Source organism: Carassius carassius, chromosome 28 (assembly GCF_963082965.1).
Source record: "Carassius carassius chromosome 28, fCarCar2.1, whole genome shotgun sequence".
Lineage (NCBI taxonomy): Eukaryota > Metazoa > Chordata > Actinopteri > Cypriniformes > Cyprinidae > Carassius > Carassius carassius.
This window is the reverse complement of record NC_081782.1, coordinates 28,963,054-28,988,857: the sequence shown is the minus strand read 5'-3', so window position 1 is coordinate 28,988,857 and position 25,804 is coordinate 28,963,054. Positions and strand designations below refer to the sequence as shown.

Sequence of the window (25,804 nt, the reverse complement as noted above, 5' to 3'; positions counted from 1 at the left end):
TGGACAGACATTTATTTGTTGTTTAGTCTGTTTGGGACAGATGCTTTTTGCAAAAGCATTTTTTCCCGAAAACCAGTCAGTATCTGGTATGACCAACATTTGGCTCACACATGCAACACATCTCCTTCACATAGAGTTGATCAGGTTGTTGATTGTGGCCTGTGGGATGTTGGTCCACTCCTCTTCAATGGCTGTGTGAAGTTGCTGGATATTGGCAGGAACTGGACACGCTGTCCTATACACCGATCCAGAGAATCCCAAAAAATGCTCAATGGGTGACATGGGTGAGTGCTGGCCATGCAAGAACTGAGATGTCTTCAGCTTCCAGGAATTCAGCTTTCGTTGCCCATACCATATAACCCCACCGCCACCATGGGCCACTCGATCCACAGCACTGATATCAGCAAACCGCTCACCCACATAACGCCATACATGCTGTCTGCCATCTGCCCTGTACTGTGTCCTCCTCTGATGAGGATGAGCAGCAGATGAGCTTCACTGAGACGGTTTCTGACATGAAATGCAAACTGATTGTTGCAGCAACTGTCCGTGTGGCTGGTCTCAGATGATCTTGGAGGTGAAGATGCTGGATGTGGAGGTCCTGGGCTGGTGTGGTTACATGTGGTCTGCGTTTGGATGTACTGCCAAATTCTCTGAAATGCCTTTGGAGATGGCCTATGGCAGAGAAATGAACATTCAGTTCACGGGCAACAGCTCTGGTGGACATTTCTGCAATCAGCATGCCAACTGCACGCTCACTCAAAACTTGTGACATCTGTGGCATTATGCTGTGTGATAAAACTGCACATTTTAGAGTGGCCTTTTATTGTGGCCAGCCTAAGACACACCTATTGCAATAATCAGCATCTTGATATGCCACACCTGTGAGGTGGATGGATTATCTCGGCAAAGGAGAAGTGCTCAGTAACACAGATTTAGACAGATTTGTGAACAATATTTGAGAGAAATAGGCTTTTTGTGTACATAGAAAAAAATGGGGGCAAAAAGAAAAGTGTTACGTTTATAATTTTGTCCAGTGTATGCGTTGTGAATTATTTGAATGCTTATTAAATTAAATCATAAGTTGTATGGTGGCGAAAAACAGACCTGTTTCTGAGGCTTCAAGATTCAACACAAAAATAAAAACATGAATGTTTTAATTTCCAAAACTACATTTCAACGAACTCTGGCTCGGTGCTAACATTCAGATTTTTTATATTTATTGGAATGTGTGCAAAGGACTGTGGGTAATGAAAGAACGTGAACAATACATTTTATGAATCAATCAAAATGAAGGCCACAAAATGAATGAAGGCTACTCCTCCAAACTGACAGAGGACTGATTTATTTCAAACATCCTTCTTCATATTACTACATAATTATTAATTTAGTTTATTATCAACCTATATGTCATTATTTTACAAATAATAATTGTACATACAAAGTACTATGTATTTAATACATTGTCAAATGTCAAAATACTGAGACCGTCTCGGAAATTATGCTGAGTTGAACATTTTAGTACTAATAATTTAGTGGAAATACAATAAACAGTTCTGAGACAAATACAGTGCTTTCTCAGCGGGCACCTTGAAATCAATTTGACATTCAATATTAGTCAAGATTTGATCAAGATGCTGTAACATAATTTTTAATTCAGTTTTAAAGGCAATTTGTTCCAGTGGTATTTGGGTGAAAATAGGAAGTTAATCCCACACTGAAATATGTTTGATGTTCAATTTACATCAAATCAACATCTGATTTGCATATTTGACCTGTTTTGTTTTTAGACATGTCTTTTCTACATCAGTTGCCTACTGGTTGTGTCTGGAATAACATATACATCTGTATAATTAGGGTTTTCTAGTATTCATCACTGCACTTATTTTGGACAGTGCCTGTTTACAATGTACTGTGTAACATATTAATCATTTGGCTCGTGCTACACTGTAAGAAGATGTGTGCTCAGAATACAGTTCTAGCATTACTTCTACTATTTCTGCAGGTGTTCAGGAGAAACACTTTAAACAGAACAATGTGTCATCATCCAAACGCTGCATCATCAGACAATACCAAAGTCACTAAAAGACTATCCACAAAACACTCATTGGTGTGTCTCATTCTGACGGCACCCATTCACTGCGAGGAGAATGCACTGTAAGCGGCTTTGCCAAATGCATTCATGTAAATGTGTGCTGCCTGCTTTTCCAGCTGACTCCGAATGAAGAGTCAGATGAAGAACTCGTCTTGTGTCTCTGCTAGGACACTGTTCACGCTCTCGTCAGGCTCATCCAGGCTGTGTCTCAGCAGAGCAGACGCTCCTACAGCACAGCCCGTGTCCACATCCGTCTCCGGCTCCTCCTCTTCCAGCCGGAGGCGTGATAGGGAGCTTTCGGAGGTTATTGCTGGCTCGTACCAGTTAACTGACAGGCCTGCGGGGCTGCTGCGCAGGGACGAGTAACAGGAGGAGCCCGGAGGAGAGCTGCGGGTGCTGTCTGAGCCGGCGCTCTCTCTGCCGCGGGGACAGCGGTCCTCGGCCTGCTCCTTCAGATGGGACGTCCTCCTGCAGGGAGCGGTGGAAGGGGGTCTGGCAGCTCCACAGCTCCTCAGCAGCATCCTGGGACAGCTCAGAGGAAACGCAGACCTCAGAAGACCTTGGGCTTGTGCTGGAGCTTTAACCTGTAGAGAAAACCACACTTTATCAGTTCAACAGTCATTTAGAAAACTGCAGTTATCCCTCATAAATCTGTATAGTGTTTGAGCATTCTGGGTCCATTTGGACCCGATGAATCATTATTTTATCAAACATTTTCAACTAAAACTATATTGTATCTGATAAGGAACATCAGTTATAAGTTGTGAATGCTACCGTTTTATTACTGCATTATTCAACCTGAATTTGTAGCGAATGCATTTACGAAAAGTCTATAAAAATGTGTGATTAAAAGGACAAAAACACAGATGTTAAAGAAAAAAGTCCCCATCAAGACCCCCAGTCTCCCTTAGTTTGCAGTGATGATCAGTCACTTTTTCATTATTTTTATTTTTTTAGTTTCAGGTTCTCTTAGATTTATTTGGAAACATGCGTGCATGCATAAATAAATAAAATGTAAATAAATATAATAAAATGTCAAATTGCAATTCAGGGAAAGAAATTCAAAATTGTAACAAATTCAGAAAAGGTCATAATTTGAATATCTGGTGGAAATGGTTGTCCTTTTTTTTTGTTTCTCTTCACCTAAAATATACTGTATAAAGGAGACAAATACACATGCTAATTATCATGCTAATGCCTATAGCCAGTGATGATATTCACTTTACCATCCTCACATTCACACTAGCTCTCGTGCTGTAGTTAACAAATAACAATCTGCTCACAACTCCTGAGACGCAGTGTATGTCTGCTGAACGTAGCTGAACTGTTATTAGATGCAGGATCTGGGAAACATTCTGCGGATCGTTCTCAGATTCCAGCAGTGTAAAGTCATGTGGTGGAAAAGACGCGGTCATCTCCTCCGAAAACATGTTCATTCCCACATGGAGGTCCAACACAGAGACATCAAGGGCCCATCCAGCAGAGCTGTGGTAATGAGATCATCTCATCATTACAGTGATGTAGCTCAAACATCATAACTGATGCATTTTTGCAATTGTTATTTTTCCTTTTTTTTATGCGAAGCTGTAAAACGCTGTAGCTATAAAGGTGACAACTTAACTAATATGTAAAAGTTCAACCACAAGGAAAACAGAATTTGCTTTAAAAATGGACAGTGGGAGACCAATTTATAGTAAATTCATGGAAAATGGCTTAAAACATATGAAACACAGCCTATTTATAAATTCTTAGAAAAACCATATGTTAAAGAGTGTAATAACAGTCATAATCTGAGGATGTTTTTTCCAGCGTATTCAGAGTTTCTTCTGCTTTTGTGAAGGTAAAGTAAGACTTTTAAAGACCCATTAAAGAAAATGTAATCATAAACTCAAACTTTTAATCTATTTCTCAGACTCGTCTCTTCATTTTGCCTCTCAAGTAAATGTATGTTGATAAAAGGATGTTCAGATATTTACATTGGAAAACTAAACAAATCTTTTTTGCAATTCATGCAACTTTTAATGTAATGACTTTAAGATGTTCTGCTTCCAATTTAAGAGTTTTTTAAGGCCTTAGTTTGTGCAAGGAGTGAAATGAGACTTTTAAAGACCTTTTTAAGACCAAGTAAAGATAATTTAAGAAAACTAAACGGAAGGGGAGACAAATAAATGCATCAAAATGAAGTGAGTTTTTGATGTTAACATGTATCTGCCATAAGGGAAAGGAAAACTAAATTTTAAAAGAGAAAACATGTTTATTTCTCGGACTACAGATATTTCTTTTTGTTTAAAGCATAAACTCCATTATGTTCATTTCTGCATGAAAACAAAACGTCATTATCTTTATTTTGCATCTCAAGTAAATGTATCTAGATTTAAGGATGTTTAGACATTCGAACTGGACAATAAGAGAAATAATGAGGAAAGTATTTTTTTATTTTTTGGTAATGCATGCAACATTTGATGCCGATTTTAGACTTTCTGCTCGTATACAGCCTTCATTTGTGGAAGGGTGAAATTGACACTTTAAAGACACTTTTTTAAGAAATTCATAAAAATGAAGTGAGCTTATGAATAAAACAAGAACAAACGTCTGTGAGTAAGGTCTGAAAAATGACAAAAACACTGAGGAAGATTCCATTTTTGCAGTGCATGCAACATTTAATGCAATGACTCTACAAAGACCTTCTGCTCGGATTTGAGACCCTTTCAAGGCCTTCGTTTGTGAAAATGTGAATTAAGACATTTTAAGACCTGCAGAAACCCTACTATGACTGTACACTAAAAGTGCACAAAGAAACCAGTACATGTTTGCGGTGACCTACCTGGAAGAGGATCTTGTTGCCGTCCAGGTCTTCGGTGTGCCATCGGCTGGCGCTGATGGGCGAGCAGGTGTTGGGCAGTAAGGGCACGAGCTGTCCGATCTCTCCCACCCTGAACTGCAGCACGGTGGAGTAACAGGGCTCCGGCCGCACCCCAGGCGCGAGCTGCTTGATGGCCAGCTGCAGACTGAACCCTGCTTCTGTGAGCAGCGTGAACCAGCAGAAGCCCGTCTTCTGCTCCTCCACCCTCCTCTGCAGCACCGTCTCATATAAACGCACCGTGTCCTCGAAGTTATCATAGGAGCTGTGTAAAGTCACCCGCACCACCTCCCCTCCGTAGTGCACTGGCCGGACGCCCCACACCGGCATCCCCACACCCAGGCTGTAGAAGTCCCGGCTGGGCAGGAGATAAGGCCTCAGTAGGGAGCTGGACAGGACACTAGGGTGACCACTGGGCTCTCCAGCACTGCAGCTCTCCGTATGGTGATACTGCCACGGCGGACGCTGCAGGAAGTCCAGCACTCTGAGAATACGCTCCTCTCCGTAGCACTCGTGTAGGAATATGGTGACGGCGTGTGAGGGGTGTCCGGCCGCGGGCCGCTGGGCGTGTACAGGACAGGCCCGCTCGGACACGTGGAAGAGGCGCAGGCCGGGGCGGACCCTCTTGAGAAGGCGGTCCAGCGTGTGCTGGAGGAGCAGAGATGCGCCAGGGTCGGTCAGCAGGTGCACCGTCAGCAGAGGCTCCTGACCCGGGACGCATGAGAGGTCCGCTGGACAAATGACAGAGGAACCGACACAAACAGAGCAGTGAGGACTAATCAAAGCACAAGCTGGCTGTTGATGTGATGGTAAATAACAAAATGAAAGGGGACTTACTGCTGCTGCAGGACATTTTACTGCAGCCAGATCTACAGAAAAGATGAGTTTAATGCTGTTCAAATGATATCCATCCACCAGCAAATAACAAATCAGTTCTTTATAAATAATAAAGCAAGAGAGGTATTGGATTTCAAATGAGGTGAACCTTTTTTTTATATTCAAGAATGTATTTGATGGACGTCTCTGACTTAATTTATAGAATGTTCTGAATAGTAATACAAATTGAAATTTATTTTCTTTTTTTGCACAATACACCATCCATCCAAAAAGTACTATTTATTTGTATTTTTCATGGAGAAATAAAATCACATTCAATGCTAAGCTAAATTGTGAACAATTTATAAATGAAGTTAAAAATATGGCACTACACTTTTGATACTATATATATATATATATATAGATTTAGGAGGCACTGTGTTAATTTAATTTGGAGTTGTGTCTGTGTGTGTCAAAGTCATATCCTCATCTAATTAAATTTACAAAAGTGACTAGGCTATATATACATAAAAAAAGCATATTAAATGTAAGTAAAATGCTTTAATGTTTCAAATAACTTCTGTGAAATGTTCCATCACCATTCATAATAACATTTCTGTAAACTATGTATAAATGAAATAAAACTTATTCTAACCTAGGTGATCATTATACTAAATTTCATTGTATTTAAAATGATTAAATAAACTTCTTGCTGATAAATAGGTAAAACATTGGTTTGAATGATGTTGGCAAATATGGTAAATATTTCAAATAATTTGTTTTTGGAGGCTGCACTGATCCTTAAAGTCTTTTAATGTCTTCTCATGATCCTCGTCTTCCAGACTAGATTTTTTTTTTTTTTTTGGTATCCAAACATCCACATATTTATCAGCAAAAGAAAGACATATTCTACAAACAAAAGTGCTATTGTAACCAAACATGAATGTCCCTAAACAGCCAAACCGAGATAAAAACTTTAAAGTTTAATTCATGGTCGTTCAACACTTGGTAGGTCGCATGCATACAAATGGATAATAAATAGTTGCCTGATTTAGATTATGTACCTTCATCCACATTCATCGGCGCGTATTTGAAGATCAAAAGCTGTTTGTAATGTTACAGTGTATCGTTTGTTGCTTACGTCATACAGCGCTCGGCTCTGTCCGTTACTGTGTCGCTCCTCGCTTAGAGACGCAAACAAAAGTGAGCTGATGTTTAGTTTTCTCATCCTCAGTCCTGCTGCTCGTGAAGCGACGCAGTTCTCGGAGCATATCTGCTGTTAACTGCGTGCGAAAACCGCCTCAAACACGCTTGAGATCTCTGCTTTGGCTCGCCTTGTGAAACCCGTTTGTGTCCGCAGGAGTCGAGTTCACGGTGACGTCACTTCAGCCTGTATAATTCATGATGACGATCAGAGGCACTCTGATAACTGAAATGTGAAATATCAATGGGAAGAGCTTTCAGAGAACAGCTGGGGGAAGGGCTTTTCTGCTCTCTCTGAGAAGGGGCCTGGACCCCAGCAGATGGCTGTCACCGGACCAGTGTGGGACACACACTTTAAACAAGCATCTTCTCAAGTGTGCAGTCCTGAACAATGGAGATTTGAAATGTATGAAAACTGAGGAATGTGTATTGCATCCTTCGATTAACCAATAAATCAGACATAAAATAATTCTGTATCAAAACAAAGCACAATCCTTTCTAACTAGTGTTTTTCTGTCATGTTTGAAAGGACCGATCTTCATGCTACACTACACAATGGCATCTAGAAATGTCACCCTTGTGCAACTTTAGGGACATTTCTGTCTTTCAGGCAAAATGTACAATTATTTGAAATGTAATATTTCAACCTCATTTCCTTCCGTACATTTATTTTACTCTAGGTGCAAAAAAATAGACACACAAGACTTTACAGACAAAATGTTGCATTGAAACTCTTTACAGATTATTTGAACTGTACTGAAACCGTTTTAATCTCAGTGCCATTTAATAATACAATCATGCATTCTTTGTTAACAGGCTTTCATTCTGTCAGCAAAGCTGAAACATTTTTACTATTTATAAAATTGTAACTGTTTTCCAGCTTATAGCACCATTTTCTGAGCTTTGGCCTTTGAAGCAAATATTTATCCAATACTGTAATAATAATAGTCATTTGTAATACATCTGCTTAGCATTTAGTCTATGGAAAAGTGTCCTGACAGAAATAACTGAACAGACAAACCTTTTAATAGAAGAAGGTATTTTTGGTTTTTTGGTCAGTTTTGGAATAATCTATTCTTGTGCTTCTTGAGCTAATAATGGTAGTTTTTCCACATTCAGGAGTCTGAGATATTTTGTGTTACTTTATAAAAAATAAAAGTAATTTGCTCATCCCCTGTCATAATTTTTGTCCCAAAATGATCATAAATATATATATATATATTTAAATTTGTGGGAGAAGCAGGCTTCCATTGACCAGTGCTTGACACAAGAGAACAGATATCACTGGTTGAATAAAGTCGTTTTTTTTTTTTTGTGCACAAAAAGTATTCTCATAGCATCGTAAAATTGCGGTTAATCCCCTGATGTCACAGATTATTTTACCAATAGCCTTGCTACATTTCTAGACGTTGAACTTGTAAGGACCCTTTCTGTCTATGGGAGAAGAAACCTAAATACATTTCAACAGCTTCACAGAGGCTCACAGGGAGCCTAATAACCTGCCATATCTAGATCAGTATCCAAAGGACAACGCCCTTTTCAACACCCTCTAAAGCGAGAGGAGTCCTAACTATGCCCTATGCCAAGAACAGGGCACAAAGAGCACATAACAATATGCTGCAGTCCAGGCAGAGCTCTGAGGAGAGGAGGCCTGCTCTCTACAGCGAACGGAAAGCTAACAACACTCCTCCATAAAGGCAGCAACCAAGGAAACTCGCAAAGAGCCTAACAACTTCGTATTAATGCTGGATGAGCTCAAAGGACAGAGGCCTCTGGGTAACGACTCTTCAGAGGAGACTTAGACAGCTTCCCAAGGAGGATCACAGAGAGCCTAACAATTTGGAAACTGCCGTCCCACTGGGGACTGGGAAGTGGAGCCCTCAGCAGGACAACTCTCTTTAGCAAGACAAGGTCTAACTAATGACAGTATGTTAAGGAGTCTCACAGAGAGCCTAACAACTTCACTCTACCAAAGGAAAAAAAACTGATCAGGTGGCTCAAAGAGAATGGTACGACTTGGATCTAATCGGAGCAGAGGGGCCTAAAGGAGACCTAGCAATGCACCTCAGTGGCCGAGCTCCAGGAATAGAGGTCCCTGCCAAAAACATTACTCTTAACTGAAAGGAGGCCTAGCTAAATTCAAGGTAAGTTTCAAAACCCCAATGCTAACTCCTCAGTTGAAGCAGTCAGAAAGGTCAATTAGACCAACAAATCCCGCCTAAACCATCATAGATCCAAACGCGTGGCCCACCTTACCTCAGCTGAGCGTGTTTAATCAGGATCACTTCCCTTAAGTCTTGTTTCCTCGTGGCATCACATCTCCTCTGCTCTGAGGATGGAGGTCTCAATTCTCTCCACAAAAGGGACCAAGAAGAACGGAGCTTCTTTAAAGAAATACATAGCAATGCATGCATTCAGCTCCCTTGGGGACTGAGCATGCATCCTTTTTTTGTCCATGCACTGATGAACACTTCCTGAAACACTTAGCACTAGTGATATCCATAGCTGCTTGCCTAGACACACCACAAACAAACGGCTCCTGAAGACAAAGAAGAGGATGATGCCTTTATACTCACGGCTGCACAAGTTCACTGTTGTATTTAGACATTGCTCATAGAGAGATACTCCACTGAGAAATCAGAACAAGACAGAAGTCTGACCCAAAACGGCCAATCCTTTTATTGTGTTTTTTCTGTATTTTTCTACATTTAATGATGAAAACAAGGCCCTGTACAGTTCACTTCAGCATCGAGTACAATAACAATTATTTTACAATTTATACACATTGAAATATAATAATGCTGAAAAAACACAAACTGCGCCCTATCCCTGTTTAAACTGCTTTCAGAGGACCCATCAAAATAAAAAGCTTTTAAGTCATCTTTTACAATTGGCCATGTTAGACATGAAAAAGAAAAAAAAGGGGGCAAGGGGACGAAAGACAGCCAAACCACTATTTTATATGCTGTGTAAGTGTTACTCCGTCAGTCTATAGTAAAAGCATGCTTTGAACCAAACGCTACACTCCTACTCAGATACACATTTGACAACCTTACAGGTAAAGCACTGATGGCGTATACCTGTACATCCAAATCAGGTTGCACAGACGCAAAACACACTTACACAGATATACGAAATTAACTGCGAAGGGATTTCATGATATGAATGGTCGTACTGATATCCAATGCTGGGAAACTGTGTGGCTTACTGTATTTATTCGGTTGTAGGATTGTGAAGACACTCAAAAATAACCTCTTTCATAGAGACCAAGTGTTGAATCTAATCCAGTGGAAAGCGTCATGGGAATCGAAAAGAACAATTTAAAGGTTTCTTCTCAGTTTAATCCCAGTACGAATGACAACAAAGGCAAAAAAATGCATAAAATAAAAATAACATCCCATGTGAGGTGTTGTAACAAAGTCCCGAAACAATGCTCGCTCGCTCACTCGCACTCTCACTCATGCCAGATTTAATAGCGTTTCTTGTTCATGCTACGTATGTGTACACTTTGCGATCTTCTGGTGTTCTTGCCAAGTATTCTCTCTCGATAAGTCCTTCAATACGCTTTTTAATGACCACAGGACTGGGGAGGAATCGCGCCTTCAGCTGCTGTGTTACCTAAAGACAGAAACACACAGAATCTGAAGCTCTAGACACAACTGTTCAAAAGATGACATCACACTGTCATTCTCAAATAACAGTTTTTGGATATTTGAAGTATTTCCACAAGAAGTCTCCACACCTCTGCTACTAGAACATTGTGCTGCATCTTCTTTCTGGACTTCATGATGCGAACGATCGCCGCCTCAATCTCGTGTTTCCTGTCGTCGTCCACTTTCTGTCGCGTCTCCTTCCTCTCGGGGTCAGATTCTCCCTGCTTGGCTGCAACTGAAGAGACGTGACGCACTGGTTACAGAAAAACACTTTCCAAACGATTAACTAGCAGAGCTGCTGAAAAGTAGCATGGGTGTAGCTCTAAACGATGCATGTATAACGATACTTATTATCCTGAAATACTGTATTTGTGAGGAAAACCACAGTATAGTCATAATGTGACATTTATAAGGGATGAGCGACATGGAAAAATGTATGTAACAATGATCTTGCAATTTTGGTCATTTAACAGTATCGATAAATAATGCTGCAAGAGAAGAGCAGGACACCCCAGAAGCATGTCGAACACTGAAGAAATCAGTCTGTAGTTAAACAGCACATGCATTGTACTGAGCACAATCACAATGAACTGCTTCACATTAATTATATATTCTCCTTTTGTAATCCAATGCAAAGAGAGTGAGTTGTAAATGTAAAAGCTGTTATCTGAAGCTGGAGAATGATTTTTGTAAGATCTTGTGACACTGAAGTGATGGAGCTTTGCCTTCACAATAATAAATACAATTTTAATATACATCAAAAGAACAACATTGTCATTTCAAATTGTATTTGTATGTGTTTTCATCTTTGTTGAGTCTCATGCTGGCCGTTACCTGTCTGAATCTTGACTCTGTGCAGTCTGGAGGTGAACTGGTCATTGACAGTGAAGACGTGGCCGCTCTCGATCTCTTTAGACTTGGGCTCTTTGGTGAGGACTCGCTGTGTGGGCTTCCCACAGGCCAGAGACTGCAGCGCCCGCACCAGCTCTCTCTCGGGGATATCTGTCTCCTGCTGGATCTCCTGCCAAGAGCACCAGCAAAACAACAGGGACATGTGGGAAAAGTACAGCAATGCCTTTTAATTCAACGTACAGGTGCAGGCCAGTACAACTGTAGTCTGTCTTGGAACCAGTGCCTACATTCTTTATAGGAGTTATTATAGCCATTGAACATTATAGAAAAAACATTATAGAAAAGCTGACACAGTAGGTGCAACCTTTATATCCTATTTACTCCTAAAGACTGCATATCAGTACCTAAACAATACAGTTTAGCACCTTCTGAACGGGTACGGCACGTGTATAATTGACAAACTGCAACCGATCAACAACTTTAAACTGAAGCAATCTCTAAATGAACATTTACACAAACCTGTTCTAATGAAAGTCACGTTTAGCTGTGCCTTGTATATCAAGTGAGTTTGGGGATGTTTCTGAACAGTGCTCACAGTTATTATTCCTCACATTTTCATTATACATTTAGGAGTAATAAAATGGCAGGGTTTGTAAAGATAGTTAAAATGAAATTTTAGGACTTTCAAAGGCTTTTCAAGCGCTACTTTTGGATTTTTAAAGGCTATAATAACATCTTACCACATTTTTAAATTCTAAAAAAAAAATATATATATACTAATAAAAAATGGAACAAAAAATACGTGCAGCACTATTGTTGAATACATTAACAAAGAGCTTTCAGCACTGGAACCAGTTAACTAGGTAATTATCATCATTATATAATCTCACGACTCTAAAACTTCTGAAATTGCCCAAGCTTTACAATGTGTCCCGAGTGCAGTACCTCGAATGTGGATTTCTCTCGGTTGTTGAAAAGCATGAGGATTGTCATCTGGAATGTGGAAACCTGCAGGATGTGCTTCCTGGCGTTAGAGCCGGTGACCTGAGCCCCGCCGACCATATCTGAGCCATCCTCCTGAAGAGAGACACAAAACTAGAACTAATTATCACAGCTCCCATTACGAGACCAGTCATTAGTGACGGCTGGTTACCTTTTTGACTGGGCCATAGAAGGTGGCGTTGAGGTCTGCTGAACCCATGTGATGCTGTAATGTGAGCTGCCTACCGCTGTGCTTAGCCAAATAAAACCTGCAATCAAAGAGTTAAATGAAACTTCTTCTAAAGGCAAAGTTCTTGCCAAATGAGTTAAAAGCTGAAACAAAGCTATGGTAAAATACAAAAATCAACACCTTCTAAAGACCTCGAAAGCATGTCTTGGTGAAGGGGGGATGCTACATTTGGGAGTCGCTGACTGGGTCGGCCAGTATCCCGTCGTTAGCACCCTCACTGTGAGGTCGACACCACCTAAAGACACCTAAGAGGAAAACACCATTCAATCTCGTTCCGCTCGGTCTCACTGTGCAACCGAGGCGCTTATTCATCTGCATCTCACCCCTGTCGACGTAAGGTGCTGCCGAAACTCATCCATGGTGGTGTTTGAGATGCTCATGTCCCTGAACATGCCTTCCAGTTTAGATGTGAACTGACAGCCACACTCCGTCTGTGGGAAGAGAAACGTCAGGTGAGACACACACACACACACACGGTGTTAGGACACGCTGAGCCTGCGTCTGTACAGCAGCACATCTTGCCTTCAGCTTGGAGATCATGTTTTTCTCCGAGTCGTCAGACACGCTCTTGTTGGTGAGGAGCCTTCTGGCCAGGTGCTGCTTGTAGTAGCGCTCAAACACGTCCTTCTCCTGCATGAACCTGAACAACACCATGGCTTTATCCAAGATCGACTCCACCTCCTGCTCCGTCAGCTAAAGCACAGACAACAGAAAAACACTGTGGATTAACTACTGACTTCCCATACGTAAAACTGCTATGCACTAATGGACTACTGATCTACACTAAACGATCAGATTTAGGATTTAAGAACTGATTGTAAGGCATGATCTCCATAAAGCAATGATTCCTATATTGGAAAGCGTCCAGTAATCACGTGACTAGAGAAACTTGACTCACTCCTTTCACTCCTTTCTTCAGCTTGTCGTCAATGAAGAGCGAGAGGTACTCGGGCGAGCGAGAGTTGAGGTTCAAGAAGTACTCGAAGTCCCCTGCGATGGTCTGCTTGAATAACCGGTCGTTGTTGAAGGACTCTTGCAAGAAGCGATCGAACCGTGACTTCAGATCCAGAAGACCCTAAGAAAGGAAGAGAGAAAGGATATAGAGGTCTTCTGCACATCTCAGGTGTTGTGGGAGTTAGAGATCATCTCTGGTACCTGGATGTAGTCGACGGGGTTCTTGCCTTCTCCTTCCTCAGACACCAGAGCTTTGCCCTGCTCCCTCAGATAGGAGCTCATACACTCACACATGGTCTTCAGGCCATTCGGCACTCTGCTGAACAACTTGTACATGCAGGCCAGATCTGCACACACACGCACGGATATTATCTCTATAACCTCATAACACTGATGATCTTTTCCTATTAATCTTCTATTTAACGCTCACTGAGTGTTTCATTCAAGATCATTAAATGTTCCAATTTAGTTTTTTCTTTGCTTGTGATAAATCAAAATTCTTTCGACCATTAAGCTGCACACACACTTCTTTCAAAACTGTGTTACATAAGAAGAAACCATGAAAAAGCAGCGCAGTGAAATGCAAAAACATCATATTTCCATGATAGTCATCACAGGGTGAAAGCTTCTGGCATTTTCTTTGATTTAACAAAACATTTATTGTTAATAATAGTTTACTGGTGTTTATACTTTTAGTCACTCTGAATTTGAATAGCCTTGAACTTTTGAGTCGACCTGTAAAACTATTAATTTTGTATTACTTGTATTACTTCTGAACATAAGTGTCAATTCTTAGAAATTGAGATTAAATTGAGATTAATGCATCGTCTGAAAGCTGAATAAATAATCTCTCCATTGATGTGTGGTTTGTTCGGAGGACAATATTTGTCTGAGATACAACTATTAGAAAATCTGGAATCTGAGGGAGCAAAAAAATCTAAATACTGAGAAAATCATCTTTAAAGTCGTTCAGATGAAGTTCTTAGCAATGCATATTACTAATCAAAAATTTAGTTTTGATATATTTACCGTAGGAAAGTTAACTAAATATCTTCACGGAACACAATTTTAATATCCTAATGATTTTTGGCATAAAAGAACAAATAATGATTTTGACTCATCCAATGTGTTGTTGGTTATTGCTACAAATATACCCCAGAGACTTCAGACTGCTTTTGTGCTCCAGGGTCACAATTGGTTATGTTTGGACAATATTTGTATTTATACTTGCATATTTTCTGCAAAGATATTTAAAGAGTGAAATTGTTTTACATGTACACTGTTGAACATCATGTGTGCTGAACTGGGAACAGAACTTTCTTTATCCAGATTGGTAATAAAGTGAATGTTACCTGAATCATGTTGCAAGTTAAGTTTGTAAGTTGACTAGTGAAATTTTTTTCATAAGAATCAAATTCATTATCTTGAATCAGTCAGAAATGTTTTTTAACAGACTCAGAAATTGTGTAAAATGGTGATAAAACTGACAGCTAACATTATAAGAGTCTTTAGCAGTGATGTAATGACTGAGAGGAGGACAGCACACCTTCTGTCTTCCCATTCTTGAGCATGTGCACCAGGCCCGAGTTCTCCATCTCTACGATGGTCTTCATGTGTTTGGAGATCAGCTCTCTCTCCACCACCTTCACGATCGGCTCCTCCGTCGTTTTATCCAGACAGTGGATCACTCGCTCGATCTCCTCATTTATCCGTGCCTCCACTTTCTTTATGTACACGCTTGCACTGTTCTCAGCTAAAAACTTCTGACTCTCCATCTGAAAAACATTAATACAGTTAAAACAAATGAACAGGGTTAAAGCATAATGAGAAGCAAACAGAAAACGTCATATTCTGTATTTACTCACACTTAAGTCATTCTAAAGTCTGGTCAATTCTACATTCAGTTTAATTCAACAGTAGTTGAGAAAGAAAGAATGAACCATATACAGGTGTGGAACAACATAATAAATGATTAGCAGATCGCATTTTTATTCTTTGGGTCAGCTTTCACTTTAAAATGCTAATATACACACTCACTGTGATACCAACTACATCCCATCTGATAGAGAAATAATAATGCAATAAAATGCAACAAACCTGAAAGAATTCAGCAGACATTTCTAAGAATGGGGCTTCGAAATCCTCTTCATAGACGGACCGTCCTTCCAAGCCCAAAATCATCAGCATCTGACAAGCGTTACGAATGGCCCCCCTGAATGAAGACAAGCACTGATAACAGTATACACTAAGAAAACTGCATTCACTTCCCTTATTGCATTTAATAAGAGCATACTAATATAATATGTGCAGACCTGCAAGGGAACTAACGTTACCCTGTGCTGACCTCATTTTTGTGAAAAAGGCTAATTAAATGCAGCGCTGTCATGAGGTCTACAGTCTCGCCGCTTCAGAGCAGTTTGATGATCAACAAAAACTTTTATTTTGGATGTGATTAATTGTTTGACAGCACTAATTCAAAATAAAGTGTTTGTGTGGTAACAAAAAAGGCCATATTATGATGACTCTCACACAGTTTTCTGCATGATCTAAATGTCTGATGCTACTCAGACAAAACACAGATGCCCACCTGTCCACCACCTCTCCTTTCCTCTCACGGGCAATCATGTCCAGTAAGGTCTGCTTCAGATGGTCCCGAATGCAGCCGTAACGAACCACCTGGTCTCTGAAGATGATGAGACCCAGATTATAGACGTTCTCTACGTTATTCTGCTGAACATACACCCGGTCCTGAACAAAGACAGAAGAGGAGAGAGGCAGAGGAGAATGAAGCAAATGCAGAGGATAAAGCTCTTCCAAGCAACATCAATTTGGTTGGAAACCTAATACACAACTATCCAGATTTTTTCCTTTAGCACAGCTTCTGGAGCCATATCTGGGTTCCAGCAGTGTGCACACATTTATAGAAAACAGTCTGTTCAAATTTAAGGATGCTCCTTAGCAGTGTTGGTCATCTTACTTGAAAAAAGTAATTAGTTACGTTACAAATTACTTCTCCCAAAATGTAATTGAGTTAGTAACTCAGTTACCACATTGTAAAAGTAATTAGTTACTCAGCAAAGTAACTGTGACGTTATTTTTATGTTCTATAATGCTATTACGTCCTATAACATATTTAATATATAAGATGTAGGGCTGTCAGCGTTAATGCATTAATCGCGATTAGTTAAAAACAATCCATAACGCGTTTTTTTTTTTTTATCGCATTTCAGGTAAGCCGTTTTGTCCCTTTGACCAGCCCGTAGTCAGCCCCTTTGGTTTGTGAAGCGGTAAAAGGTGATGGATAGAAAAAGTACGACCGGATTATTAAACAACCTGTTTAACTTTAAAAAAAAATCAGACGGTTCCGTTGACAACACTAAGGTACAATGCAGCATTTGTTTCAAGGAGTTCAGCTACCATCGGAGCACGTCAAGTCTAAGTTACCACCTCCAGGCGAAACACCCCGGTGTTTCACCTGACGCCTCCCCGCCAAGCAAGCCGCAGCCCCGCCAAAGAACTATTCCTGAGTGCGGGCGTCGCAGCAGACCCTTGGATGAAAATAAGTTAACCACAGCAATCGCCAGATGGGTGGCAACTGATTGCAGACCAGTCAACATTGTTGAAGATTCGGGTCTCAGGGATGTAATTAGGTTGGCAAGTTCTGAACCGGCTTACACGTTACCATCGCGGGGAACAATTGTTGCTCGCATAGAGGAGCTTTATGAAGCTGAGAAACAATCTAAAATCAATCTCCTGCGAAATGCAAATGCTGTGGCATTAACCGGGGATCATTGGACATCAGTAAGCAACCAGAATTATCTTGGAGTTACTGCACACCACATAGACGCTGACTGGAAGTTGCATTCGTTTGCTTTAGCGGTTAAACACTCAGAAGAACGGCACTTTGCAGAAAAATGTGCCGAACAATTTTCTGAAGTTGCAGAGCAGTGGGAAATTGCGGGGAAGGTGACAACAATTGGCACCGACAGTGCCCGTAATGACAGCAGCAGCAAGACTCCTGCCATATGAGCACATGCCGTGCGTTGCGCACAGTTTACAAAGATCGATCACAATGTCACTCCGTGACAGTGGTCTTGAGAATGTCTTGGCAAAATGCCGCAAATTGGTTGGACATTTTAAGCATAGTCCAGCAAATGCAGCTGAATTGCGAGCACAACAAGAGGAGTTGGGACAGCCACAGGAGCCCCTCGTCCAAGATGTTTCCACAAGGTGGAACTCCACTCTCAGCATGATCACCCGGCTTCTGAGAAACAAGGACGCTGTCAAGGCTACACTTGAACTCCATCAACAAAGAGGCACACCAGCCATGCTGACTAATGCAGAACTGGAGAAGATCGAAAAGCTTGAAACACTCCTTGAACCATGCAGGTAAATATTTTGAATTTGTTTTGTTGAAAATTAAAATGTGACTGATTTATTAGTCTCTCTTTAATCATTTAGTTATTGCTAAAATTAGATGCTGCTGCTTTTGTAGCTTTAAACATTGGTTATATGTATATGAAAAGCACTGTAAGATGAAGAGGAGGAAGGCCTACACACATGCTCTAAAAATTGAGTTTTTAGAATTTTATTTCACTGGAGCTTAACTTCATCCTTTTTTTTTTTTTCTTTTTTTTTATAACTGGTAATTGATTGAGCTTTATGTTTCTTGGCAGATATGTGACTGAGCTTTTGGGAGGAGAACAGTACATATCCTGCTCCGCGGTCCTGCCTGCACTGTGTCATTTGTTCCGGTTGATGACTGGTTCTGACGATGATCCAGGTTATGTGCTCCAGTTTAAAGCGGCCTTCACATCTGACCTATCAAAGCGAAAACAAAGCACCAATCTCCAGTGGTTGAAAGTGGCAACAGCGCTTGACCCCAGATTTAAGGATCTGAAATGCCTTCCCAGATCTGAAAGGGAGGAAGTCTGGAAGTTGATTAAAGAGGAGAGTGCCCAGCAACCTGAGCCTCGTAGAGAACCTGAGCCAGGTCCACCTAAAAAGAAGATGCACTTTCTGTTAGCTGCTGCATCAGATTCAGATGATGAAGAAGACCCAGCATCTGACACGTCTGTGGATCGGTACAGAGGTGAGCCCAGCATCTCCATTGATGACTGTCCATTGGAATGGTGGTCTGGACACGCAAGGGCCTACCCAACCTTGGCACCTCTAGCACAAAAATATCTGGCTGCACCTGCAACAACGGTACCGTGTGAAAGACTGTTCTCACTCTCTGGTCACATTTTGCAAAAAAAGAGAGCAGCACTGTCCACTGCTAATGTCACCAGACTGGTGTGTGTTAGCAATTGGGTTAAAGAAAAGAAATAGGAGAGACAACTTAGAACTCAGATAGTTCTGAATCCCATGTCCAATCATGCACTATTTTTCATTTAATCTTACTGTCATTTGGACTTTTTTTTCATCCATGTTCAGCACAGGTTAATTACAAGGATGACATTCTTCATTTAAAACTAGAAAATGTTACAAATATCCCGCTGTGGCCGTCAATGTTTTAGACTGTTGTGTTTGTCATAAGCGAGTTAGAAATTTCCTACCAGTGTTACATATTACTTGATTGCTGTTATTTCCAGCTAGGAATTGTTTTGCTAATAATGTTATTGTTTATTTTTGAAGTAGCTTAAGAGAGTGGCCTGATAAATGTAATCTCTCAAAGTAAGCACTGCGTTACTTTATTCCTCCTAATATTTGGAAGTTGGTCTACATTGCACTTTTTTTTTTTAATAAAAAAAGTTCAAAAAGGAAATTTTGTGTTCTTTTGATTCCCAATGAAAACGCTGGTAAGATATTCTACATTATGGGCTTAGAACTGCCTTGATATGCAAAATAACAGAATTTTACACGTGCAATTCAAACCGCGATTAATCGCAGTTAACTAAGAAGCTTCAGCGATTAATTGCGATTAAAAAAATTAATCGTTTGACAGCCCTAATAAGATGTTTATATTAACTGATTGAAGAATAAAAACACTAAGTATTTTAGAAAATGTTGTATTTATTTGAACTCAATAGATTGCAGCCTGCCATATGATATGCATAGAAATAAAAACATAAACAATAAATATTGAAAATAAAATTCAAGTACAAAATTAAGACAAACAAATTTAAATTTGGGTAAAAAGAAACAAAGGGAAACCTGGCCATTAGTGCAAATCTCTTTAACTGTATATTAGGCCTAAATAAACAGAACTGTCTGGTGCGAGTGATTTCCATGTTAAGTCAATGCAAAGACGCGAATAGACAACCTCAGAAAATCGGCAAAACACATTTTTAAATAAACCGCATATTTGAGTTTAAAACAACTACATTCTCGCATGAAATACTTTTAAAACTACATTTCATGACACGATAATAGTAATATTTAGAAAATTATCCGAATAAAAATGGTGGTTGAAAATGCTGCGTGAACTCAACTGGCAGAAGCCCTCGTCATGACGTAGGTTTTTTCCTCGTCATGACGTATTTTTGGACTGATGCGACTTATACTCAGGTGCGACTAATAGTCCGAAAAATATGGTAATTAATCATTATCGGCCAGTGTGGTCCAACCTAGCTATCGGCAAAATCCATTATTGGTCGACCTCTAATATTTAGTTAAATGTGGCTATCTGATGTTGTAGGAATAGCAACTGCTTCTCAATCACTTTGATTTTACCAGAAATGAATGTGAAATGCTTATTATAAACACTTATGTAAGGGTAATGGTTACAACTTTTACTACAACGTAATCCCTTGCCTTAATCACTTTGTTAAAAATCATTTAATGTTTTTTTAGAAACCTTTACTGCACCGAATAACACAGGTAGGCTACTGCACAACAAAAATAACCCCATAATACCATACACCATTCAAGTTTGTTTTCAAAAGTATTTTCCTAGTAATAATACGAATCTGATTCAGCGCATAACTGCATCAATTTAATAACTAAAAAAGAATGCAATTAATATTGTCATCTTCAGCTTGTTAATGAAGGTGTTTGCAAGGCACCCTTAAAAACTTTTACAATGTTCTGTAAAATACCAAATCCATGAAGTGAGCCAACATTTAGATGCGATAACTGCAATGAGAGTCTGCTAAATTTAGATGAATTTCAGGCCTTGGAAAAAAATGAGAGATTTCTCAAAATGTCTGTTACGTTGCAAAGAAGAAAGTCATCAAGTTTTGAAATAACATGAGAGTGAGAGTATTGTGACATAAGTAGTATTTTTAGGTAAACTACTCCTGAACAAGCATCAATAGTTGCTTTTGGGAAACGAGCCTAAGAATGACTGAGGTTTATCAACACAGCAATGCCGTGCAAGCTCTGTAATAAGCAAACACTCACGAAGAAGCATCATCAAGACAAAATCAATCGACATGCAATGAAAGATCGTCATGGACCCACCATGTACATCAAGATGTCTCTGATCATCACCATAGCTGTCTGATGGTCATTCCAGGCTTGATTCAGTGTTTGCAGGAAGTTGTTATTCAGGGAGTTTAACACATCTTCTCGCACCTTTAAACAGACAAAAACTGGACATGAGTACAGCATAAACATGGCTTCCTGCGGATTCATATCAGCGAGTAGAAACACAACTCTGTGTAATCAGTCAATGAAGCACTCGTCTCACATGAGGTGAACATCACACCTTGAACCCTCTTAAAAGAGCTGCTCTCATATCATCAAACCAACACTTCCTGTTACACACCAAGACAAATGAACAGCTGTTAATGAGATTGTGCAGACACATGCAATCACTATTTTTTGTCCAGGGACAGTGAATAGCAGAAGACAAATATTGAACCGGCCTATTGTGATTAATTTATAAATCATTTTAAGAAGGGAGTGTCAGAAACAGCTGTCTGCTGATACTTACAGTTCAGTGGTAATGTTGTGCTGGATGGTTTAAGTTTTCTTAAGCTGTCAAATGCTTGAGATGCAGTATGATAGCCATCTCAGAAAACATGACAACATGTAGTACTACACAACTGGACTCGATACGAATTCATCTGAAACTATTTCAGGCAGAACTACTCGTTTGTAAAAAAAAAAAAAACTCTCCCAACTGATGCTGTAAACTAATTCAGTCCACTACTATAACACGGAAAGGCTGAAACTAATAACAGAACTCAAACTGTTATATTATAACTGATATTTCGCTTCAGATATAATAACCCTCAAATAAAAAAAATTCAATTGAACATAACATTTCATAACTCTTTGTGTCAGATGTACTCAATCATACTATTAACAGTAAATAAGCTCCTCTCTAGAGTTTCCCTTTTATAGCTAACTAACTATTAACTAACTGTGAACACTGCACAACTTTCTTGAGGTAAATGTAACATTAATTGACTTATTGTTCACAAGCTGTTTTAATTGTTGAAACTCTCGTTGAGTGATTACTTGAGGCATGCTGTATCTCAGTAGTGTACTGTACTCTCAACATGACTTCAGCTATTCATTCACATCTATTTTGTGCTATAACTTTTATTAAAGTGAAAGAGCTGATGCCGGTTGAACTGAAGCAGCTAAAGCCATCCATCACTCCACATTTAAGAGTTTCAAAACGGCATTTACGGTTTGATTTTCATGATAAAACGTTCGAATTTGAAAGCCGAGACATTGTTTCTTTTCAGAATGCTAGCAAAAGGGAAAAACCTGCATTAACAGCACCTTTTTTAAAGAAGTGAGATTGCATTAATGTGTTATTATTGCATTATTATTACCTAAATTCAACATGGAGTCTGCATGCTGTCTGACACGTTTCCACTGCCTTTTGATTGACAGGATATAATAATCTCTGATCATCAGTTGATTTAAATGAGTTTAGTGCTGATAATTACATTTATCGGCCAATACATCAGTGCATTAGAAACAATAAAAGCTGTGCACTTGCGGTCAAAGAGTGAAATTGCATTTTAATTCAGACCTACTTTCTTTTTTCACATTGGTCTAAACGGACAAACTGAACGAGAAAATCAGAGTACTTCTTGTTGGTACAAGATGGTGTTTATCTCTTCCAAACATTACTTTCTACCCCTTTTCACCGAGCTGTGTTGGATCTTCCTGTAGCTTAACAGTAGAGCACTGCATTAGCAACGTCAGGCTCACAGGATATGATCCTCTGTGCATGCATGAACTTCAAACAAAAGCATCTACCAAACGCATAAGAGTACATGTACATGAATCGTTTCTACTCGGCCAGAAGATCTGCCAACAGAACGGCTCCAGGTTAGACACCATCACCCTCGCCGTGGAGAAGAGTCACAGAGACGTCTGGCTCTTACTTTATTAATGAGATGTTCAGTGACCACCTCCCTGAGGCCCGTGTAGAGCTTCTCTCCGTGCTTGTGCAGGACCATGGTGTAGGCGTTCCTGTAGAGCTCCTCGAAGCTCAGCCCACTGTTGTTTTTCCTCTGAATCTCCTGGATGGCATTTTTCAGGAGGTCCCAGATGTTGTTGACATACTTCTCATCCATGGTCATCTGAGACGAAGCAGAGAGAAGAGGGGAAGCCATCAGGAGAGAAAAGGTCATACATGAAGCTACCTAATGTTTGAGGGTTACCAAATCCAAATGTTGTGCACTCTTTTACCCTTCCCTTGAAAGGCATCGTTCACCCAAAAATTAAAACCCGTCATGATTTACTCACCTTCATGATGTTCCAAATCATTAAGAATTCTTCTGTTGAACACAACAGAATATATTTGGTAACCAAAAAGTTGCTGGTAGCCATTGAGTTTTTTCCCTTTCTATAAAAGTCACGAAGGTGAGTAAATGAAGATAAAACTTTAGTTTTTGAGTGAACTATCCCTTTAAGGCCGTTCACTCCAAGAATGACATCTATAATCATAACTGTAACATTTTAATGATCATCCCTCTTCTATAAGAGTCCACACAACACAAGGGTAATGACACAAAAAAATGTCAGAATCACTTTGATTTTTACTGCTAATGAACAATAAACACATTGACAGCCAATTAGAATCCATTCTGCTTTAAAGAGCTCAAGCATTTACAGCAGCAGATGACAAAACTGCAGCGCATACAAACAGAATGTTATTGTGCGCTGATGTGGATGCCAATGTAGTTCTTACTGTTGGTATGAATGTATGAACGTGATGGCATTTCATAAGATAGTATCAGTATCAGAACAATGGCATTTAATGTGAAGAAAGAAAAGCAGTCAAAAAGAAACATTCCACAAAAATGTAAAATAAAAATAAATTCAAACAGGTCAAAATGCAGACTGGGTTACTGTGTGATTTTGAGCTTATAAGTCGCCCACAGTTAATAAAACATAGTCCACAAAGACACCTGTGTGAACTTTAGAGGAACAGCAGTTGATGATCCAAGAAAGCAAAGAAAATATACAGCATCATTCTGGTTTTGTTTGACCATAAAGCACTCTTTTTGTTGTTTAATGACACTCATACCTGGTAGTTTACCATATCCACAGTCTACTGAGGCAAAGCAAGCTAAACACACAAGTCTTCTTGGCCAAGGTGATATAATAAAAGGGAGTTGTCTCAGTTTTGATTATCTTAATAAAGCACTTCTCCCCGTGTGTTCTGGGTAGTCCATACTGTCTTGACATAAAGCTGTCAAGTAAAATCATGTGATTCTGGATAAGGGTTGTCTGATGGCAAGAATGATTCATCATTTTCTTAATTTACAAATACCCAATCATCTGACGTCACGGCCATTAACAGTCATGATTTAACAGCTTCAAGCGGATCTCAATGCATATCCGGTTTACAGTATATCGACTGTTCAGATTGAGAATACTGTACACATCCACATAGGAAACTATAGCAGCGGTAACGTCAATGCGTATGACGTCACTCCCGCATCAAACAGTACATGTATGACGCCAAACCTCGTCACAGACAAACCGACCTCCCACAAACAACATTACTAGAACTAATGTTTTGATTAGTGACACACTTACTGTTGATTGAATGAGCTCACCGAGAAAACGTATGCAATAAAACCAGTGTATTTGGGTCACTGCGTAATTAGTTGTGATCATCTGCTGCTGATAAACAGGTTAGCCAGCTAACGTTAGCAGGCTCGCTAACTTGTGTCATTAGTTATTAGCTTGACATAAAAACAAAGCAAGAGTTTGTAACCCCAGACCAGAGTGACGCCTCCCTCATGGTGGTTATTGGACTATTTGTTGGATTTGGGTGAACACAGAGGTCGGTGTGAAGGGATTTGTTCACACAGGCCTGCTTGCTCGATCCCCGGAGCTCGAGTGGCGCTCTCGCCGGCTCTGAGCGCTCATACTCACGGGAAAGGCTCGTATCCTCATCTTGGTGTCTTTTTTAGTCCCCCCTTTGCTGAGATTTGACATGTCTGGCTTATTCCCCGCCGTTGTTTCCTTTCACATGAAGGTCTTCTCTGACGAAAGACGGGGAGCAGGTATAAAGATCCCCGCTTGACCTTCTTTATGAGTCTCGCTCCTCGGACTTGTTGACAGGCGCCTCGTCGCTCCGAGAGATGGCGGACGCGCAAATCTCGCAGACTCTCGTCTCACTGTTGAGGAAACTCTCGCGAGATCTCTCACCGTGTACTGCAGACCATTGAATATATTCAGCCTTGGAAACGAGTTAGAAACCTGTAATTTGGTAAATAACTGTATTGCTGATAACGTTAGTGTTATTAGCTAAAAACTGTTGTTTTACAAAAAAACTCGATGATTCAGAAAACCTAATTCTCCGTTGAGTTATTCAAATTACATTTTGTCTTATTTCTAGAGACTGATAAACATTTAATTATTTCTGATATACAAATTAAAATACGTACAAACAGCAATAGCTATTAAAGTAATTAATAACTTCATAAATCCAGACATAACTGCGATGAGAAATTAAACACGTATCACGTGACGATCTGTTTTCCGCAACAATAAAACTGAATAATTATAATATTAAACGTTAATAGCCATTAGATTGAGAATTAATAGGGAAATAGGAGTATTACTGTTTAAAACCGTCAAAGTTGACCAATTAGAGACAGCGTGCAGACTGCTAAGCCTTTTCTATCAATACTTGTGTATTTGATGCAAGCAAAGTATTAAAATAATAAGTTAGCCTATCATATCACGCATCTTTTTTTTTCTGTCAAGGAATT

General features: G+C 39.8%; 2 protein-coding genes across 3 annotated transcripts; both read right to left on the bottom strand.

Annotated features, from left to right (window-relative positions):
• Positions 1-2,217: 2,217 nt before the first annotated feature.
• Positions 2,218-7,402, bottom strand: LOC132108271 (protein FAM124B-like). Of its 2 annotated transcripts, none has more exons than XM_059514950.1 (4): positions 6,836-7,402; positions 5,793-5,824; positions 4,920-5,686; positions 2,218-2,679 (listed from the first exon to the last, which is right to left on the bottom strand). In XM_059514950.1, exons 2-4 carry the CDS (start codon positions 5,806-5,808, stop codon positions 2,230-2,232), a joined length of 1,233 nt encoding a protein of 410 aa, XP_059370933.1. In that variant the 5' UTR covers positions 5,809-5,824; positions 6,836-7,402; the 3' UTR covers positions 2,218-2,229. The 2 variants fall into 2 exon arrangements, with proteins under 2 accessions (XP_059370933.1, XP_059370932.1); XM_059514949.1 differs by having other exon boundaries at positions 6,913-7,402.
• A 2,226-nt stretch (positions 7,403-9,628) lies between these two features.
• Positions 9,629-25,192, bottom strand: LOC132108270 (cullin-3). The gene is made up of 16 exons (XM_059514948.1): positions 24,963-25,192; positions 22,958-23,155; positions 21,069-21,182; positions 16,252-16,412; positions 15,762-15,876; positions 15,211-15,439; positions 13,866-14,011; positions 13,609-13,785; positions 13,233-13,403; positions 13,034-13,141; positions 12,831-12,955; positions 12,633-12,729; positions 12,425-12,556; positions 11,462-11,648; positions 10,717-10,862; positions 9,629-10,592 (listed from the first exon to the last, which is right to left on the bottom strand). Exons 1-16 carry the CDS (start codon positions 25,023-25,025, stop codon positions 10,461-10,463), a joined length of 2,301 nt encoding a protein of 766 aa, XP_059370931.1. The 5' UTR covers positions 25,026-25,192; the 3' UTR covers positions 9,629-10,460.
• Positions 25,193-25,804: the final 612 nt, after the last annotated feature.

Bases quoted from the DNA above. Each gene is read 5' to 3' on its own strand.
- LOC132108270 (XM_059514948.1), bottom strand. From the start codon at position 25,025: ATGTCAAATCTCAGCAAAGGGGGGACTAAAAAAGACACCAAGATGAGG. The intron at 16,413-21,068 runs GTGGGTCCATGA...GTCTTTGTTCAG, and splicing joins GAGACATCTTGATGTACATG to GACCGGGTGTATGTTCAGCA. The intron at 11,649-12,424 runs GTACTGCACTCG...TGCTCTTGGCAG, and splicing joins GAGAGAAATCCACATTCGAG to GAGATCCAGCAGGAGACAGA.
- LOC132108271 (XM_059514949.1), bottom strand. The intron at 5,687-5,792 runs GTAAGTCCCCTT...TCATTTGTCCAG, and splicing joins TAAAATGTCCTGCAGCAGCA to CGGACCTCTCATGCGTCCCG. The intron at 2,680-4,919 runs GTAGGTCACCGC...TTTTCTCTACAG, and splicing joins GCAACAAGATCCTCTTCCAG to GTTAAAGCTCCAGCACAAGC.